The sequence below is a fragment of the Danio rerio genome, chromosome 4 (assembly GCF_052040795.2).
Source record: "Danio rerio strain M-AB ecotype USA chromosome 4, GRCz13ab, whole genome shotgun sequence".
NCBI lineage: Eukaryota > Metazoa > Chordata > Actinopteri > Cypriniformes > Danionidae > Danio > Danio rerio.
In genome coordinates this window covers 50,200,994-50,220,995 of record NC_141024.2, presented here as the reverse complement: position 1 = coordinate 50,220,995, position 20,002 = coordinate 50,200,994, and the positions used below count along the sequence as shown (strand labels likewise).

Genomic DNA, 20,002 nt, shown 5'->3' with positions numbered 1-20,002 from the left:
TCAGAGTCACTTTATGTAAGGGTACAGATAATGTATTTAATCCAATGCCACGAATTAACAACGATTTACCAGTGTCAGACTCCAGTGAAAACGGCAATATAGATTCCAAAATAAAGGAAGCCGATGATCCTGTATCTCGGAGAATTTTTACTGCTATCCTATTACCACTTTTAAGTGACACAAAACCATCCGAAATAAACGGATTAAAAATATCCTGGCGGTCTAACACGCTTGATGTATTCGCCGGTGTTTCAGCTGACAGAGCGGACAGCGGTACAGGACCCACAAGCGCAGCGGGCTTTACAAAACCGGCGGATTTAGTTAGCTGTGCTTTGGCACTTTTTGATTTAAGAACGGGACAATTTGATTTCCAATGCCCTTCTTCTAAGCAGTAGTTACAAGTCAAATCGTGTCTATTTGATGGACTTTTAGGACGCCTTGCCTGGTTCAAATAAACGGATGGAGAACTTAAGCAGGGAGAAAGGCGATCACTTCTGAACCCGTCTGCACGAGTTTTATGAATGAGTTCCCACTCATCGGCCAGCACTGCTGCCTGGGACGCGGTCTTAACATTACGCTCGGCAATGTAAGTGACAACAATATCTGGAAGCGTATTTTTAAATTGCTCCAATAAAACCAAATTTATCAGATCATCCAAGGTGGTCACTTCTGCCGACATACGCCAACGATTAAATCGCAAAGTTAGATCTCTCACAAATTCCACATGCGTTTGATTGGATTCACGCCCCAAAGAACGAAACTGCTGGCGATAACTTTCCGGCACACGCTCATAAATCTTTAAAACAGATGACTTCACATTTTCGTAAATTTGACTCTCCTCAACTGATAAAGCAGAATACGCTTGCTGGGCCTTTCCCGTCAAAACGCACTGAAGGAGTAAGGTGCGCTCAATGTCACTCCACTTATAAGCTACAGCAATCCTCTCAAATAACAGAAAAAAAGTTTCCACATCACACTCATTAAACGGCGGAACCAAGCGCAAATTATTAACAATATCCAATTAAGGAGAGGAGGCTACAACACTTTCAGCAGGGAACTTACCCTCTTTTAGAAGATCAAGTCGTTTCTGCTCGACCTGCACGCGCTGCTGCTCCAATCGACTCTCCTCAATCTTATGTTCTATTTTAGCTTTCTCACAATCTAAACGCCGTTTTTCACACTCAGTGTCGCGCTGCAACATCAACAACTCTTTCTGCTGCTCGAATGAAAGTGCACCAAACCCAGGTTGTATCGGAGCCGGTGCTTCCACCAGCACATTCAGATCAAACAGCGACGCTTTTAAAATCTGCTTTATCCCCTCCTTCGTTCTCTTCTGAAGTGCGGAGAGCTCAATTTCGTAATGAGTTGCTAATTCTAATAATTGATCCTTCGTCATTAAGTCTAATAAGTCCTCCGACGGAGTTTGAACAAACGTTTCCACAACACTCGCCATAGGAAAAAAAAAATCCAATTAACTCCAATCCAATAATAATAATAATAATATCACCGTTATTGCAACCAATCACACAGAAATAAAACCTCCCCGACTCTTCACTAATGTAGACCCTAATCTTCAACTGGCCCAAGACCGGGAATTTATGCACTATATACCGCAAGTTTGGGAGAACCACCAATGTACAAGTAATTCCCCAAACCTCGGCCGTGCTCCCGAGACAAATGCTACCAAGCCCCGGGCCAGCCAAAAACAACAAACTAAAATAAAAAAATAACGTATCCGAAGACACGTTCTTCACCTACCCGGGGACAGTTTATTTCTGCACAATTTGGCTAGGTTTCTTTTGACGGATTAGACTATGATTAGAACTTAATCAAATATTACACTTGGGCAGGACGGAGACCACAAATTGCCTGCCAACTACTACATTCCCCCTCCTAACAAAATAAGCTAATAATCAAAGCAAAACATAATAAAATAAAACACTTACCAAACGAAAATCTAACCAAAACAAACCGATCGACGCAAAAAATAGTCTTCACAAGGACGAGCCCCCAATTGTTACGCCCTCGGGGCGAAACAAGTAAAAAATAAGAGGGGGAAGCCAAAAATCACGTTACAAAAGTTTTATTTAAGCCCACTGTGATCAAACATTAGGCAAGAACGCCCCGCCAACTCGCACGCCGCTGGTCTCCGTCCCAACCCTTAGCCGGAAGAATCAGACTCCCAAACAGTGGCAGGACACTGATAAAGGAGCGCTCACTTAGACTCAGGTGTTCCCCATCCACCTGATTATGCCCCGCAATGTTACAGCGCATCTGTAGAGGGAGCAAAACAGACACACAGACAGACACGGAAGACAAATGACAGCGCAGCAGGCGTCACAGAGAGAAAGGCCCAGAAGAGGAAAGAGACGGGAGAGAAGAGGTATAGTGTCTGTGATTTCGGATACTTTTAGGTTTATAATCAAGTCTTCATCATGAGAAGAGTAGATAAAATACAGAGAGAGAAGGAGAGAGACAGTAAATCAGTGTTTGTATTATGAAAGACTCAGATTCATAGAACTGGATTGGAGAAGCATTGTGCGCTATATGCCATGGCAATAATATGCTTTATAAGTTTGTAAAAGCAATACATTAAAATACCCTTAAAAAAAAAAAAAAAAAAAAATATATATATATATATATATATATATATATATATATATATATATATATATATATAGTTTTATAGTTTTATTAGTATTTTTATTCAATGCTTTGAAAAATAATTTAAATCTTTGTAGACTATAAATACATATATACTATATATCATTTATTTAAATATGTGGGCAAAAAATTATAGATTCATTTTATTTAAAAATTATTAAATTCTTTTTTTTTTTTCAATTCAACTATAGGGGTGCGGCCAGGTAGGGGGCCTTACAAGATAATGTGCCCAGGGGCCCCTGAGGTCTTAATCTGGGCCTGACAACACACACACGCACACACGCACACACACACACACACACACACACACACAATAAGACATGTGGAGTGTGTGCTGAATGCTGGATTGTGATTGGCTGATCTCAGTGCATTAATAACTGCAGTAAAACAACATGAGTGTGTGTGGAGCTGTCAAATCAGCTTCTGAATGACACACAGAGCTTTTAGATCAGATGTGAAAACAGAAAACAGAATGGAAACACAGAAACAGACAGATATAAAGACTGAAGGATTCAATCAATGATCAATTGACAAAAGCGCAGCACAATAATAAAGCAGAATTCAGTGTTAAATGACTTGAAATATGATGGAGATCTTCATCTTCTGTCAAATGCCTCTTCATCATCTCCAAACATTGCTAAGTTGGAGAGCAGTGAATCCAGACCAATCTGCAGTCCTCCTCGCCCTTTGGAAGCTTCCTCGGTTTGTGTTATGTTTATTGTTCATAATACTTCAGTTATAAAGGATTAGTTTAGGAGTTTTTTGTCATTTGCTTTATTTGAGTTTGTTCAACATGTGATTGTCACTGGACTATATCAGAACCAGCATCACTGTCTGCTGATCACTTTTATTGCCTGATATTTTGTGTTCATGTTAGTTTAGAAGCAGAAAAGAGCCAGATTACAAGATATGTGAGATATTTGCCAGAAACATCTTTGTTATGTCCACATTGTGAATGTAAATTGATATTGTTTATTTTCTTCCTGTTTATAGTTTTACTCCGCCCTTATTAAAGTGTGATAAAGGACATTCTGTGTCTGTGAAGTTCATGAGGGAGAGTTTAACTTGCTGTTAAAGTATACACAGGACGTATTTGGAGAACAGTACACACACATCTCTGACCTGATACTGTACAGTTCTTCAGCAGAAATGTAGAGAACAAGTTTCACTGCTCAACTACAATGCTGAAACTGTACAGTGTTAATATGAGATATAATATCACGCTTAATGTGAGAACTGCCCCAGTGCACTGACATATTTAACAGCTTTGATTCATATCTGGACACTAGAAGAGCAGTGAAGTATCAAAGTATCTGTATTCACAATAAAAAAGGCCAGTGCTGCTCCACATACTTGAGTTTGTCCAGTGTGTAGTTTGGATCCTCCAGTTGTTCAGAGAGCAGCTTGACTCCTGAATCTCCTGGATGATTGTAGCTCAGATCCAGCTCTCTCAGGTGTGAGGGGTTTGAAGTCAGAGCTGAAGACAGAAAACCACAGCCTTCCTCTGTCACCATACAGCCAGACAATCTACAAACACAGCAATAGTCCACATCACACAGTTGGACAATCACACATGTCTTTGTGTTGTGAAGATGCTGACTGCTGTTTCTGCTCATGTCAACAGCAGTGATGAACACACACATCCTGATCAGCTCTCCTTATTGATCCAGCCCTCGCATCAGCAAACACACACACACTCACACACTCAACAAGGACTCGACATCATCTGTAGAAGTTCATATCAATATAAGCAAAATATTACCGCAGCACATTTGGGCTCCACATCTGGTAAGACTTAAGGGCTGTTCACACAGAAATGTTGAATGTTGACACCCACAGACAGACACAACCTGGTAAAGTTTTCAAACAGTGAACTGAGACTGCAACTATTAGTGAAATCTATATTAAAGCTCTTCAAATATGATTTAGATTTACAGTAATTGTTTTTCATGTTTAAATCTGATTTATTCTTGTGTTTAAAGCGTTTGTCATTCCTCTACTTCAGTGTCTCAGACTCATTCAGAAATGATTATTAAATGCTGGATTAATGCACAAGAGAGTTTGGCGAACACGTTTTACACCATTTCAAATATATATTATATGTGCGGCTGTATAAGTCACATACAGCGCTCAGCATAATGGAGGACAGCCCATTCTGAAAACCAAGACTTTCCTCCATTTCTCAGTCAATATAGGCAGTGTATTCTGCTGCATTTAAACAGAACACATTTATTAAACAGATTTATTCATGAACATCATATTTTAGTCACCAAACATATTCAGAAATTGAAAGATAATACAATTAAAGTGAGGCTAAATATTAAGAAAAAAAAATTCATTGTTTTGCTTCTCTTGATTTTTCCTCTGTTTAATTTTGTATTTAATATTTTTCTATAACACATAAATTTAAGTGCACTAGTTTTTGGACGTTATCATAAGTTATTTGGTTAGATGAGCTCCAGATTTGGCTAATCTATTGTATATGCACAAATATAATACTGTAGAGCTTCCTATTTAACTATGAATGTAAAAGAGAGATTAGTGAGGGCTGTACTTATATATGCTGAGCACTGTATATTGTTCACCCAGAGTGTTTACATGGTCACACAGCAGTAACACAACAAGCATTGAGTTTGGGCTAGCTTCTGCAGATGGACGTTGCTGTACACTGCCCTTGATGGGTGAGTGGGGGAGTGTCTGTTGTCTCTCAGGTGTGAAGTATTCATAAGCATTGTCACTCACACATACAGCTGAGATCACCCAAAACAAACTTAACAAAATGTAGATCATTGTAATGTTTTCTCTGAATGAGAGAACAGAATAATTTCACATAATTGTGCAGTAAATATTCTAGTCTACAAGACTGCTTACTCTAAAGCAGGGGTCTCAAACTCGCGGCCCGCGGGCCATTTGCGGCCCGCAGTGCAATATTTTGTGGCCCGCGCCGACCTCTGTACACTGACAGAATCCGTCCACACTACGCCGGAGTTCTTGAGCGCTGAAAACGGAGCGTTTCGAAAACGCTGGAGAGGCCGTTTTCATTCTGAAACGCTGCTGCTCCATCTCAATGTGGATGGGGAAAGACGGAGACATCTGAAAACGGAGGCGAAGCTGCCGACATTCGCCTCTCTGATTGGGGCTTTTCCTCAATATTAGGTAGCCCACACACAGTTCAGTTCTGAATCTTCTCCGTGTAAGTTCAGACTTCGCAAGTTTGATCAGGGCTGCAGTCTCTTCTTCTCAATTTGATATGGAAAACATACCGAGGACACGCGTCAATCTTCACAGGGAACAGTGTACTTTATAACTTCATTCACATCACCCTGGCTACGTTGTTTCACTTTCTTAACAATAAAATGTAAACATGATTTAAGGAACTGCCTATTTTTATTTTAATATTAACAACTTAACAGACAGCAGAAATGTTGAGGCGCCGTGCTGCATATATGAGCGTCATCCCAACAAACACATATACGTTGTAGCGATGTCTGCACAACGTTGTATATTTTCAAAGGCAACGTTGCCGCTTACGTGCTCGCTACATTGTCACAACGTAGAAATGTAAGACGTGAGAAGGCTGTAGCAACGTTGTCGTGCGACATTCAGCAACCGCGAGGCGGCGTTCTTACTACTTGTATTAATATTTTTTTGTGGCAGTTTATCATTACTGCCTAGAATACAGGATAAGCAGCAATTCTTTTCCAGTATTGCTTAATATGAAATATTGTTCATTTATTTTTCCTATTTAATTTAAAAACTGCATGTGTAAACTTTAAAGTGTAAAAATGCCACACAAATGAATATAATCAAACTTTTTATTATATATTTCACAACATTTAATACATACAGTACACATACAGTATCTAATTATAAGCAAACAGTATAAAATAAAGTTTAGATTATATATATATATATATATATATATATATATATATACAGTATATATATATATATATATATATATATATATATATATATATATATATATATATATATATATATATATATATAATTAAACTAAAGGGTAAACAAACAAGAAAAGTAAACAAGAAATCATTAAAATGTAAATAAATATATAAATAAATATATAAATTAAAATTCAAACACTGGGCAGTGAAGCTCTGGACTGGAGAATACAGCAGACTGGGGAGCGCAGCTGAAGACCAGTCGTAGTTGTTGGTATGGAGAAAGCAGTCAGAGGAAGAAACAAATTCAATGGATAATCCAGCTTCAGAGATCCACAGCAGACAAAAGTCAAAATAGGCAGTGAACAAGAGAGGTCAGATCAGAGCTTGACACAACAGCACTACACAGGAAATGACTATGACTAGCAAGTTATTGAAGTTTCAGACATTTATTGTAATTTCATTACATATAAAATCTCCAGAGTAATTATGTAGCCTACTTTATTTTAATGTTTTAATAATATATCATATACTAAAATTACAAACAATTAAATAAATTTAGAGATACAGGGAAAACAGGTTTGAGTAAACAGAAGTCAGAGTTAGTCTCCGAATACTTAATTACTGTAAATTATGAGAAGAGAAAGAAGAGGTCCTGTAGTTGTGGCGTTGCTCGCTGTTAATGGAATGTTAAACTTAGTGTCATTTCAATAACAGCTGTACAAAATAATAAAGTAATTTTTCATAAGCATGATCTATTTTCCACATTATGGACATGCGGTTTTAGGTAACATAACTGCATTTAATAGTAAATAGAATATTATACTTGTAGGGTCCACCCAGTTGGCCCAATGCCGGTGTCCACTGGTGGATGAAGGTTCACTGCATGTTCGGTCTTTCCAGTGCACAATGTTGATTTATATTAAACTTAACTCATATCTGACTCCAATTTTAATATGAGGTGGTTTAGAATATTAATATATTTATCCTCGTTTTATCTGACTCCAATCATAAAACATTAAGAAGATTATATCAATATGTAATTTAGATAAATGTTTGAACCGTTTGTCTTCACTAGTAACTATTACATCCGTTCATTCGGGTGCTCATGTCGCTCAGAGAAATCGCCTCGGCCGAAGGCGTCCCTCACGGTCACAGTCTTAAATATTAAACGGAGGTAAATTGACTAATACTTTAGATGACCGCTACCAGCGCGCTCGTTCTAAAATACTTTAGTTAGTCCCGCTTAGATGTACACCTTTGAGTTAAGACAATCATCATTTCTAATTAGAGGTTAGGGCATTAATATAAATGTACCCGACTACTGGACTCTATAGTAACTTTGGTTCCCCTTCGGTTGGGGAACTTCAGTGCCATGAATGGGAGGATTCGGATCAGAAGCCGCTTATCTGGAGAGTATTGAACGGGCCAATGAATGAAATTAATTGGCAGCGTAAGCTTGCGCAGGTGTGCGACATCTGCAATTATCTCAGCATATAAGCACACCTGAAGCCAGCAGACGCCATCCTTTTCGCTTCAGATCCTTTCTGAGTGAGTCGATGAGGGTTCCTCTTGCTGATCAGCACTTCAGAGCGAACGAGTGTGTCTCCCGGTCCAGAGTGGGTCTTCGCGGTGGCAGACGGTCGAGCTGGGTTACTCCCTTGCCTGCGGTTCTTTGGGTCCGGTCCTCCAGAGCGGTGCGTATAGTTGCAACTTTCCTAAAAGAGCAACACAGTCGTGCAGCACGTCCTTTTCAGGATGGCGCTCCGACTGTGCGTTTCTGGATGCGGGGGTTTCCTGTCTCCGGATGATGGACACGATCACTGCATTGCATGTTTGGGGGTCCAGCATGTTAATGCGGTGCTCGCGGGCGGTTCATGTCGTCATTGCGATGCCATGACCGTTGCACAGCTAAGATCGCGGCTAACTTTCGCAAGAGAGCGAGCCACCCCAGTTGCCTCCTGTTCTAAAAAAGCAGCGGGCGCTCGGGCAGATCTGAGGGTTTCAGCGGGAGCTAATCCGCCGCCCACGGGCTCGCGGACCTCTCGCTCCTCACGGCGCTCCATCCAAGCTTCGGGTGGTGAGAGTGATCCGTCTAACCAGATGGTAGCTCTCACACTCGCTGACACCGGAGATCAGATGTCCTCCGCGGCATCGGAGGGTGGGCTTTCACTGTCCGACGAAGATCCGGACCCGCTCGCCCCCTCCGGGCAGGTGAGCGCTGTCAAATCGGATCCTGAAGCGGACATGTTAGCCGTGCTTTCCCGGGCTGCTTCGGCCGTGGGGTTGGAGATGGTTTATCCCCCAGCTCCGCGGCCGGACCGACTAGATGGGTGCTACGTAGAGGACCAGAAGGCGAAGCCTTCGAAGCCTCTCGTCCCCTTCTTCCCGGAAGTGCACAGTAGGCTCACGCAGTCCTGGAGGGCACCTTTCTCTGCCCGTGCTGCGAGTGCCTCCGCCCTCACCGCCCTTGACGGCGGAGCTGCCAGGGGGTATGAGGCGATCCCGTCAGTGGAGCGAGCTATCGCGGTCAATCTTTGTCCGCGCGGCGCCTCTACGTGGCGGGGTTTGCCCCGCCTCCCGTCCAAAGCCTGTAGGTTGTCTGCCTCCCTCGGAGCCAGAGCTTATAAGGCTGCGGGCCAGGCTGCTTCTGCTTTGCACGCGATGGCCACCTACCAGCGCTACCAAGCGCAGGCGCTGGCCGAGCTGCACGAGGGCGGGTCCAACCCAAGCTTATTACATGAGCTGCGCACCGCGACCGACTATGCTCTTCGGACTACTAAGTCCGCCGCGTGTGCGCTGGGGAGGACGATGTCCACACTTGTGGTTCAGGAACGCCACCTCTGGCTAAACCTGGCCGATATGCGCGACGTTGACAAAGTTCGCTTTCTTGACTCGCCCATATCCCAGGCTGGCCTGTTCGGCGACACCGTCGGTGAATTCACCCAGGAATTCAAGGCGGTGAAAGAGCAGTCGGATGCGATGGGCAATGTCATCTATCGGCGTGGCCGTAAGCCCGCTCCGCCCGCCGAGCCATCCACCTCCGCTGTTCCTCGCCGAGGGCGCCCGCCAACGAGTGCTGCCCCGCCCCCGCCTGCGCCTCCGGCCAAGCGGGCGCGGCGTTCACCTCGAAAGCAGGCAGCCCCTCCTGCCCAGGGCGCCGTTAAGTCCGGTAAACGGACCGCGAAGCGTCCCTGAGACAGGCCATCCGGAGAAGAGGAAACTTGCTCTTTCCCCGCTGGAGGGCGGGGCCCCGATAACAACGGTACTTTTCAGTGCCACCAAAACATCAGTAAAAGAGCACTTTTTCCCTTCCCCGGATGTGACTGCACGAGTTCTGCCAGTCCGGGACGCGCTGCCTTCCGGCTCGCAGACTCTACGTGCTTCGCCAGTGGCTCACGAGCGCTGGGGGGACGGTCTCCCTTCCCTCAGCCCTCCAGCCCCCTCTCCGGAGTCAGGGTGCGGAGCCAGAGCGAATCGCTCTCCTCCAGCTTTTCCGCGGGACCCTCGTGCTTCCCGGATCAGCACACCCACTCCGCGCTGCCCCACCGCTGGTACGTCAGCGATTGTAGCGATGACTCCATTAGCGAGGGCTCTGCCTGCCTGGTTAGCGCGGGCCAGCCCCTCGCGGTGGCTCATACGCACAATCAGACTCGGTTACGCGATTCAGTTCGCGAAACGGCCCCCCAAGTTTACGGGCGTGTATTTCTCCAGGGTCAACCCCCTGTCCGCCCCTGTCTTGCGAGAGGAGATTGCTGCCCTCCTGGCGAAGGATGCAATCGAGCCGGTTCCTCCAGCCGAGATGGAGAGTGGGTTTTACAGCCCATACTTCATCGTACCCAAAAAGAGCGGTGGGTCACGGCCAATCCTAGATCTGCGCGTTTTGAACCGCTGTCTGCACAAGCTGCCGTTCAGAATGCTCACGCAGAGGCGCATTCTCCAATGCGTTCGTCCTCGGGATTGGTTTGCAGCCATAGACCTGAAGGACGCGTATTTCCATGTCTCCATTCTTCCACGCCACCGCCAATTTCTGCGGTTTGCGTTCGAGGGTCGAGCGTGGCAGTACAAGGTCCTCCCCTTCGGGCTCTCTCTGTCTCCGCGGGTCTTCACCAAACTCGCGGAGGGTGCCCTAGCGCCCCTTCGGCTCGCGGGCATTCGCATACTCAATTATCTCGACGAATGGCTGATTTTAGCCCACTCGCGGGAGCAATTGATTATGCACAGGGACGAGGTGCTTCGGCATCTCCGCCTACTGGGGCTTCAGGTCAACCGAGAAAAGAGCAAACTCGCCCCCGTGCAGAGGATTTCTTTTCTCGGGATGGAGCTGGACTCGATCACCATGGTAGCGCACCTCTCCGAGGAACGCGCTCGCCTGTTGCTGAACTGTCTGAGGGAGCTCGACAGCAAACTAGTGGTCCCACTGAAGTTCTTTCAGAGGCTCCTGGGGCATATGGCATCCGCAGCCGCCGTCACGCCGCTCGGGTTGCTCCATATGAGACCACTTCAGCACTGGCTTCACGATCGGGTCCCCAGACGCGCATGGCACGCGGGCACACACCGGGTCTCGGTTACTGCGCTGTGTCGCCGCGCCCTCAGCCCTTGGAACGACCCCTCGTTCCTACAGGCCGGTGTGCCTCTAGGACAGGCGTCCAGCCATGTTGTTGTTTCAACAGACGCTTCCAACACGGGTTGGGGGGCCGTGTGTCGCGGGCATGCGGCTGCGGGCCTCTGGAAGGGTGCCCAGCTGCATTGGCATATCAATCGCCTAGAGCTGTTGGCAGTGTTCCTCGCTCTCCACCGCTTTTTACCGGTGCTGGAGCGGCAACACGTGCTGGTCAGGACGGACAGTACGGCGACGGCGGCGTATATCAACCGCATGGGGGGTATGCGCTCTCGCCGCATGTCTCAGCTCGCCCGCCGTCTGCTCCTCTGGAGTCACCCACGGCTGAAATCGCTGCGCGCCATTCACGTCCCAGGCACGCTCAATCGTGCAGCCGATGCGCTCTCACGACAGCTGTTACGCCCTGGAGAATGGAGACTCCACCCCGAGTCTGTTCAGCTGATATGGGCGCGATTCGGGGAGGCCCAGATCGATCTGTTTGCTTCCCCCGAGAACGCTCACTGCCAGTTGTTTTTTTCCCTGACCGAGGGCTCTCTCGGCACGGATGCACTGGCCCACAGCTGGCCTCGGGGCATGCGCAAGTATGCGTTTCCCCCAGTGAGCCTGCTCGCGCAGTTTCTGTGCAAGGTCAGGGAGGACGAGGAACAGGTTCTGCTAGTTGCGCCCCTTTGGCCCAACCGGACCTGGATATCAGAGCTCTCACTCCTCGCGACGGCCCTCCCCTGGCGGATCCCTTTGAGAGAGGACCTACTCTCTCAGGGACAGGGCACCATCTGGCACCCTCGCCCCGATCTTTGGAACCTCCACGTGTGGTCCCTAGACGCGAGGAAGACTTAGGTAACCTACCGACTGCGGTGGTTAATACCATCACTCAGGCTAGAGCCCCCTCCACGAGGCGCGCCTACGCCCTGAAGTGGAGTCTATTCACTGAATGGTGCGTCTCTCGCAGAGAAGACCCCCGAAATTGCCAGATTAGTGTTGTGCTCTCTTTCCTTCAAGAGAAGTTGGACAGCAGGCTGTCGCCCTCCACTCTCAAGGTTTACGTGGCCGCCATCTCCGCTTATCATAGCGCGGTAGCTGGCGGCACCGTGGGAAAGCATAACCTGGTCATCCAGTTCCTTAGGGGTGCTAGGCGAATTAATCCATCTAGCCCCCCTCTCATGCCCTCTTGGGATCTCGCCCTCGTTCTCACGAGTCTGCGATCCGATCCCTTTGAGCCACTCGAATCAGTATCTCTAAGATTTCTGTCCCTGAAGACAGCTCTGCTGGTTGCGTTGGCCTCCATCAAGAGGGTCGGGGACCTGGAGGCATTTTCGGTCAGTGACTCGTGCCTGGAATTCGGGCCGGATTACTCTCACGTTATCCTGAGACCCCGCCCCGGTTATGTGCCCAAGGTTCCTACCACCCCCTTTAGAGTTCAGGTAGTGAACCTGCAAGCGCTGCCCCCGGAGGAGGCAGACCCAGCCCTTTCTTTACTTTGTCCAGTTCGCGCTCTGCGCATTTATGTGGACCGTACTCAGAATTTTAGATCATCTGAGCAGCTCTTTGTCTGTTATGGCGGTCGGCAGCAGGGAAGTGCCGTATCGAAACAAAGATTATCCCACTGGATTGTGGATGCCATTTCACTCGCTTATTCGAGTCGAGGTCAGCCGTGTCCCCCGGGAGTACGTGCACACTCCACTCGGAGCGTTGCATCCTCTTGGGCGCGTGCACGCGGCGCCTCTCTAACAGACATCTGTAGAGCTGCGGGCTGGGCGACACCCAACACATTTGCAAGGTTTTACAATCTGCGAGTGGAGCCGGTTTCCTCAAGGGTATTAGGTAACCCTTTGGTGATTGAGGAGACAACTCGGTAGGGTGTTGAAACACGCTTGCTGCGCCATTCTCCCTAACACGGAGGTACGTGCGCCTTTTTTATCTGTCAGTAAAGTTCCCCGTCAGGTGAGCCCTGCAGATTCCTCCGTGGCCCCCAGCACTGACTCAGCGGAGGAGTCACTTGCTGGCCCACTACGTTGTAGGTCTGCCCGCTGGTCAGCCCGCGTTTTGGGTATAGGTGCCTGCTATGCGTGATCCCCACTAGGCGATCCCATATGCTTATTCCGCCACGGTTAAGTCCCCCCCCTGGGCGGACCCGTGTCTTCCCTCTCCGCTAACCACTCTTTGCTATGCGTACTCCCCCTTTTTAGGGCTAGTCCATAGGTAAATTCTGCCATCTATCCCCCCCTTGGGTAACGGATGGCCTCCGCAGCGTCCTCCCTATCGGGATTGCACGCTTCCCAACGTACTGTCGTATTCCTAGAATTATCTAGATGCTCACGACTTCCCAAAAAATATATCTAAATCCGTAAAACTTCTGTTGAAGTAGGATAAATTAGGGCCAGGGACACGTTGGAGGACCGCGCCCCCCATGATGTGGGTGCGTCACGCTTGCTTGACTATCTCCTCATCGGGGGTGTTGGTAAGGTGCAGTCATTATGGCGCTTTCCATATTCTCCCATTCATGGCACTGAAGTTCCCCAACCGAAGGGGAACGTTCGAGGTTACAGAAGTAACCCTTCGTTCCCCGAGGAGGGGAACGGAAGTGCCATATTCCGTCGCCATAATGACTGTCCCTTAGCTGTTTGAAAGTCTCTTCAGCTTAAAAGGATGGCGTCTGCTGGCTTCAGGTGTGCTTATATGCTGAGATAATTGCAGATGTCGCACACCTGCGCAAGCTTACGCTGCCAATTAATTTCATTCATTGGCCCGTTCAATACTCTCCAGATAAGCGGCTTCTGATCCGAATCCTCCCATTCATGGCACTTCCGTTCCCCTCCTCGGGGAACGAAGGGTTACTTCTGTAACCTCGAACGTTTTCACCAACCCATGGATTCCCATATGAACTTAATTTAGAATAATATTACCTTCAAACACAGGTCGGGTACCCAATCTAGGTTAGTCGTGCAACACCTTGTTGACCTAGACGGAAGTTATCGCCCTTTCCACCTAAGTACACATGAATCAATATCAAGAGTCAGCCGGATCGCTAAAACACAATTAGTGTGCCAATGCTCCATCTCAATTGGATTTTAGTCCGTCTACTGACCTGACGCAAGACGTGCGGAAACAAGGATACAGCGTAATCTACTTGAATGAATAATTACAGAGTGAGCAAAATATGGTCAAACATTACAATTTATTAGTCAGGTAAATGTATTATGCCAATTCAATCAGTCAATTCATAAATGATCAATACAAAACATCAAATTATCAAAGATAAATCCAAGATGAAAAAGATGCATTCCTGACTTTGAAATATACATAACATGGAACAAGCCATGTTATGGGCTGATCTGGTTAGGTAGAATCGCCCTGAGCCTTTCTCAAACCTTACCTTAAATAATCCAAGAATTCCCTCAAGGAAGGGGGTGTGTGTAAAAAGTCACACCCTTCACAGTGGTTCAAAAGATGCCTGAAGTTATATATTTATTGTGTTGATTATATCTATTTCTGAGAGAATGAGACCATTGTACCAATCGCACTGAGACATTTCTAATGATATCAAACATGATAGTTAAAGTCAGTTTGGTTAATCTAAAACATTCAAACATTGAAATGACCATATGTGTGAGTTGGGGGGATGAAGCTGAGTCTCAGCATAGTCAGATGCAAATACAGCAGGAACTGGTTTTTCACGCATTCCCCCCTGGTGGGTTGTGGAGTCCATTGGCCCTGTCTTCAGCTCATGATTTGAATTGTCGAAGATATCAGAATATTTGTAATATTTCAATTCTTACATACTTCTTACCTCATTCAATTCTTCTTTCCATCAGGAATTACAGCAACACTGATCTGAGGTGAATTCAACAGCTGAAAACATTCTGAAAGACAAGTTACATAAGTAATTTGAAAACAACAGTGAGTGATTAAACAATAGTTTCATGCAACTTACGCATAATTAAAATCCAGAAATTATCAATAGAAGATTACCTCCATGTAAAAATAGCCTGTTGAGCAAAGAGAAGAGTGGGTTTTAAATAAAACATCAAAAGACCAATCAAAATAGAAATTTAGACTAGCAGACCTTTTAATTACTATCTATATTAATTAGGCATATGAACATTAATTTATATACTTTAACTTATAGGGATAGCTCACCCAAAACTGACAATTCTGCCATTTTAGCCTCATTCTTTATTTGTTCCAAACTTATTTAGCTTTTTTTCTGCTAAACAATAAAGAAGATGTATTAAATAAAGCTGGAAAACTGTAACTATTTAATTCCATAGTGTTTTCCTACTATGAAAGCAAATCCTTACAGTCTTTAGTGTTCAACAGAATAAAGAAACTTAAAGGTTTGGAATCACTTATTATTAACAGGGCAAATAATTCGTGAGTACATATCATTTTTGAGTGAACTGTTCCTTTAACGGGACGCAATCTGCACAGAGATGTTTTGTTTTTAAAAGTTATTTTGTGTGTTTTGTAAAAAGTGGGTCGGCTCGTGTGATGAAGTATCATACTAACTGATCACGATGGATATGGAAAAAACTGAACTTCAAAAACATTATTGTCCATTTGACTAAAGACAAGGCGTAGGTAAATAATCAGGAAATGTTTTATCGAGAGATTTAACATAATGATTTTAATGTTGTTGCCGTCCGTTAACGGAATGCCGAAATGTTACTCGCTCGTAATAACTTCATTACGGCTTTTGTGTGTGTGTAATGTTGGAACAGATTGTTGTCGAAATCATAGGTTTGTTTGAATATTCACGATTTATGTATCTTATTTAGCATGAAGAAATAAAGCAATACTCACGTCTCCTTGGTCGTTGATGAATGAGACGACGGCTTGTTGAAATTTAAACTGATTCAGCTGTGACCAGTAAATGTTGTACAGTGGTCGTCCACGCCACCTAAGCATGCGACCCTCATGATGTTTAAATGGCAACCTTATGACATCGTTGTGACAACCTTTAGAAACAACGTAGAATCCTCAACCTTTTTGCAATGTTGGTACAACGTTGTAGGAAGGTCGCTACGTTGAGGCAACGTTGTGTGTTTGTTGGGATCTTCACTGTGTGGATATTTATAACAAAACGGAGCCGATAACAACTGCCTCCTTTCAATTTCAGTGAAAATACGAAACACAGCCTCTCTTTTGCTGAATATCAGTTTTAATAATCGATAATGGCCATTATAAAAGTATAACATACAATAAGTTTATACATTATAGGAAATAAAAGCAAGCGATCAGTCAATATACAGAATGTACGTGGTTACATTAATCATTAACTTATCTTTGCGCTCAGCCAAAACACGTTACCTGAGAACAAGTAATAGATTCCAATGACCAAAGTCAGGGAATATGTCGTTAGATAAAGACAACAAGATGAATGAAATATCCCGTTTAATAAATATAGTGAGATTAGATCCAGCGGGAGATGCTTGATGAGAAGTCCGACTAGCAGAGTTCTCTGGGTAGATGGGCTGCAGCGCTTGCCAAAGTGAGTGTGTGTGGTCACGTGATGTGCGTTTTCAGCATTTTGGTGTGGACGGAGAGCAGTTCAGAAACGCTGGGTAAAACGCGAGTGTAGACGCAGATCGTTTTCATTCTAAAACGCCGTTTTAAAACGCACTAGTGTAAACGAGGCCTGACAGAATCAGCGGAGCGGGGAGAGAGAGCGTTCCCCGCTCCGCTGATTCTATCCGTACACAGCGGTCACTGGCATTCCCCGCCCGCCGTGTAAACAAAGGGGCGGGGATGCCGGTTACGTCACCACGCACCCCGCCCCTTTGTTAGACGCTGTGACGGGCGCCCCGGCCAGAACCAAGGTAAGCTGTTCCCGCCCCTGCCTGCCACTTAGCTATCTATCTGCAGCCTGCCACCTACCTAGCTACAGCCTGCATCTTATATATATTATAGGTAGATACAGACTGGCACAGACTGATGTGACTGGAGTGGGGTGGGGGTGTTTTATTTATACATATATACGCCTTTTTTAGGTGAGGGAATGAAAGTTTTGTGTCTGTGAGAAGTATGTGAGAAGTTATTCTCCACCTTGAACTTCAATAAGTCAAAGTACAGGTCTAGACCTAATGATGATCATCTTCAAGCCATACTGAGGGTCTCAACTGCTTCCGCTCTAAAGGCAAATATGGTTCAGATTTGTGAGGAGAAGCACTGTCAAGTCTCTGGCAGCAAGGAGTAGGCAAAAGATGCCATGTTCAGAAGAACTGTTCATAATCTTTACTCAATGTTCTATTAATGTTCAGGACACTTCATGTTCAGAAGAAATAATTAAAACGGTTAATAATGACATTTGAGGACTTTTTTTTTTGTGAAATCCCTTATGCGGCCCAGCCTCACCCAGACTTTGCCTCCTGCGGCCCCCAGGTAAATTGAGTTTGAGACCCCTGATCTAAAGTCTTGTTCAGGCACATTCAGTCTGGTTTTTTCCTCTAAAACCTACTAACCACACATAATATTTGTTTTCTAAAAAACACAAGCATGTACATCAATATCTCTCACATATTATTGTAGCTCAGTTTGTGCTGAATACTAATAAAACACATGTTGGCCAGTTCTGTGTAATAAGTAGCTGAAATCAGCACAGATGTCAGGGCATGTCAAAACATCTCAGGGACCACAAAATCACCTCAGACCCCTGAGGGTTAACTACAGGTATAGTATGAGCAGTGTGAAACACAATCACTGATAAACCAGAATTCCTGTTATCTGGGGTTTAGTATCACCCAGGGTTAACATGTTCAAGCATGAAGAGCTCTAATATGAAACTGTCTGACTGTAGTTATTGTAGAGTGGAGAATCATTTACCTCAGTGTGTCCAGTTTACAGTGTTGACTCTTCAGTCCATCAGAGAGAAGCTTCACTCCTGAATCCTGCAGGTCATTGTTACTCAGGTCCAGCTCTCTCAGCACACAGTTTGAGGATTGTAGAGCTGAAGACAAACTCTCACAGCACTGAACAGTGAGATAACACTTGGCCAATCTGAGAAAGAAGAACACAGATTACATTAACAGTGTGATTTCAGTCATTCATCTGATGTAAAAACAAACTATGAGGTTAATAATATGACAAAACTATTGGAATTTGTGTCAATTAGAATTATTGACTATTGTTATTTAATAAAACTGAATATTAAATGTCATCTAATATATTCCTGAACATATTTAATGTAAAAAAAATGCAGAATGTTAGTTCAGATAAGAGGAACACGAGACTTTATATATTTATGAACCTGCAAAATGCAAATAATCAGAGCCTGTCAAACCTGCTGCCGGGTCCAGAAACCTCCTTCAACCTCATCCACATTGCTTCTCTTGTTTCATTTTTTCTTTTTTTTTTTTTTTGTCAGAATGACCAAAACATCTGACAAATTCCTAAATATATCTTTCCAATAAACCAATTTAAAAATAAACTATGAATATAATCATTAAAATATTAAATATAAATAAAGATTTAGAGGTAATTAATTAGAATAATCATTAAAATACACTGATTTCCTGAACTGATTAAGAAAAAGAGCAACTTTCATTTGAGAAGCAGCATTTTGCAGTTTCTCCACTAATGCTCTTAAATATATCTGGACATTTCCATCTCAATCAAAACACTTTTAATGTTGTAGAGTGGAGAATCATTTACCTCAGTGTGTCCAGTTTACAGTGTTGACTCTTCAGTCCATCAGAGAGAAGCTTCACTCCTGAATCCTGCAGGTCATTGTTACTCAGGTCCAGCTCTCTCAGCACACAGTTTGAGGATTGTAGAGCTGAAGACAAACTCTCACAGCACTGAACAGTGAGATAACAGAACTGTAGTCTGTGTAGAGGACAAACAGCAACACAATCAGCAGTGAGAAATGAGCAGTGTTGAGTGTTCATGAGTTCAGTCTACAGTGATAAAAGCAACACTGGAAATAAGTGAAGTTTATTCATAAACTAATTTCGAGAGGAGCACGTGATTATGATTGAACACGGCTGGTTCTGCATTAGCATGCTTGATCCACCAATCAGGCCATTCCTAACCACTATAAAGAGCCAGGGTTTTCTCACTACAGTTATCTTCGATTGAAGAATCCCCCCTTCCACCCCTACCTTTTCACCTTTCCCTCCACAGGGCAGCACGGTGGCTCAGTGACTAGCGCTGTCGCCTCACAGCAAGAACGTCACCGGTTCTAGTTCATTAACAGGCCGGTGGTCGTTTCTGTGTGTAGTTTTGCATGTTCTTCCCGTGCTTGCGTGGGTTTTCCCCGGGTTCTCCGGTTTCCTCCCACATTCCAAAAACATGTACAACAAGTTTATCGTTAAATCTAAATTTCAATACAGGTAATCTAATAAAACAGCATATCTTTTAATAGCCTTCAATCTTAATCTTTAGCTATTATAAAAGGGGGAGTTGTCGAGATCTACCTGAGCTCGAGGCTCCCCTCTCTTCCTTCAAACGGGAGGGAGCCCAGGGCTCAAGAACCTTCGAGCTCAGGGCTCTCTCCCGGGACAGCATGCCAAACTTGCTTATAATCAATCATCAGCTAAGTGTGAACTCTTGAAACTATATATATATATACTGCTCAAACAATAAAGGGAACACTAAAATAACACATCCTAGATCTGAATGACTGAAATATTCTTATTAAATACTTTGTTCTTTACACAGTTGAATGTGCTGACAACAAAATCACACAGACATGATCACTGGAAATCAAATGTATTAACCCATGGAGGACTGGATTAGGAGTCACACTCAAAGCTGTAGTGAACTGCAGGAATTGCTGACACACTCCAGACACATGAGGTCCAGCATTGTCTTGCAT

General features: G+C 44.6%; 1 protein-coding gene and 1 long non-coding RNA gene across 3 annotated transcripts in view; both read right to left on the bottom strand.

Annotated features, from left to right (window-relative positions):
* The window catches only part of LOC137491190 (protein NLRC3-like), a 51,484-nt gene that overhangs the window by 12,383 nt on the left and 19,099 nt on the right, over positions 1-20,002 (bottom strand). For both annotated transcript variants that reach the window (XM_088650176.1, XM_088650177.1), the window contains 3 exons: positions 18,838-19,011; positions 18,010-18,183; positions 4,018-4,191 (listed from right to left, as the gene is read on the bottom strand). In XM_088650176.1, coding sequence (XP_088506302.1) covers positions 4,018-4,191; positions 18,010-18,183; positions 18,838-19,011 — 522 coding nt within the window. The remainder of the gene's footprint in view (positions 1-4,017; positions 4,192-18,009; positions 18,184-18,837; positions 19,012-20,002) is intronic.
* Positions 6,641-16,235, bottom strand: LOC147844888 (uncharacterized). The gene is made up of 4 exons (XR_015483759.2): positions 15,122-16,235; positions 14,978-15,050; positions 7,195-7,245; positions 6,641-6,892 (listed from the first exon to the last, which is right to left on the bottom strand). It is a non-coding gene; the product is annotated as an uncharacterized LOC147844888 (long non-coding RNA).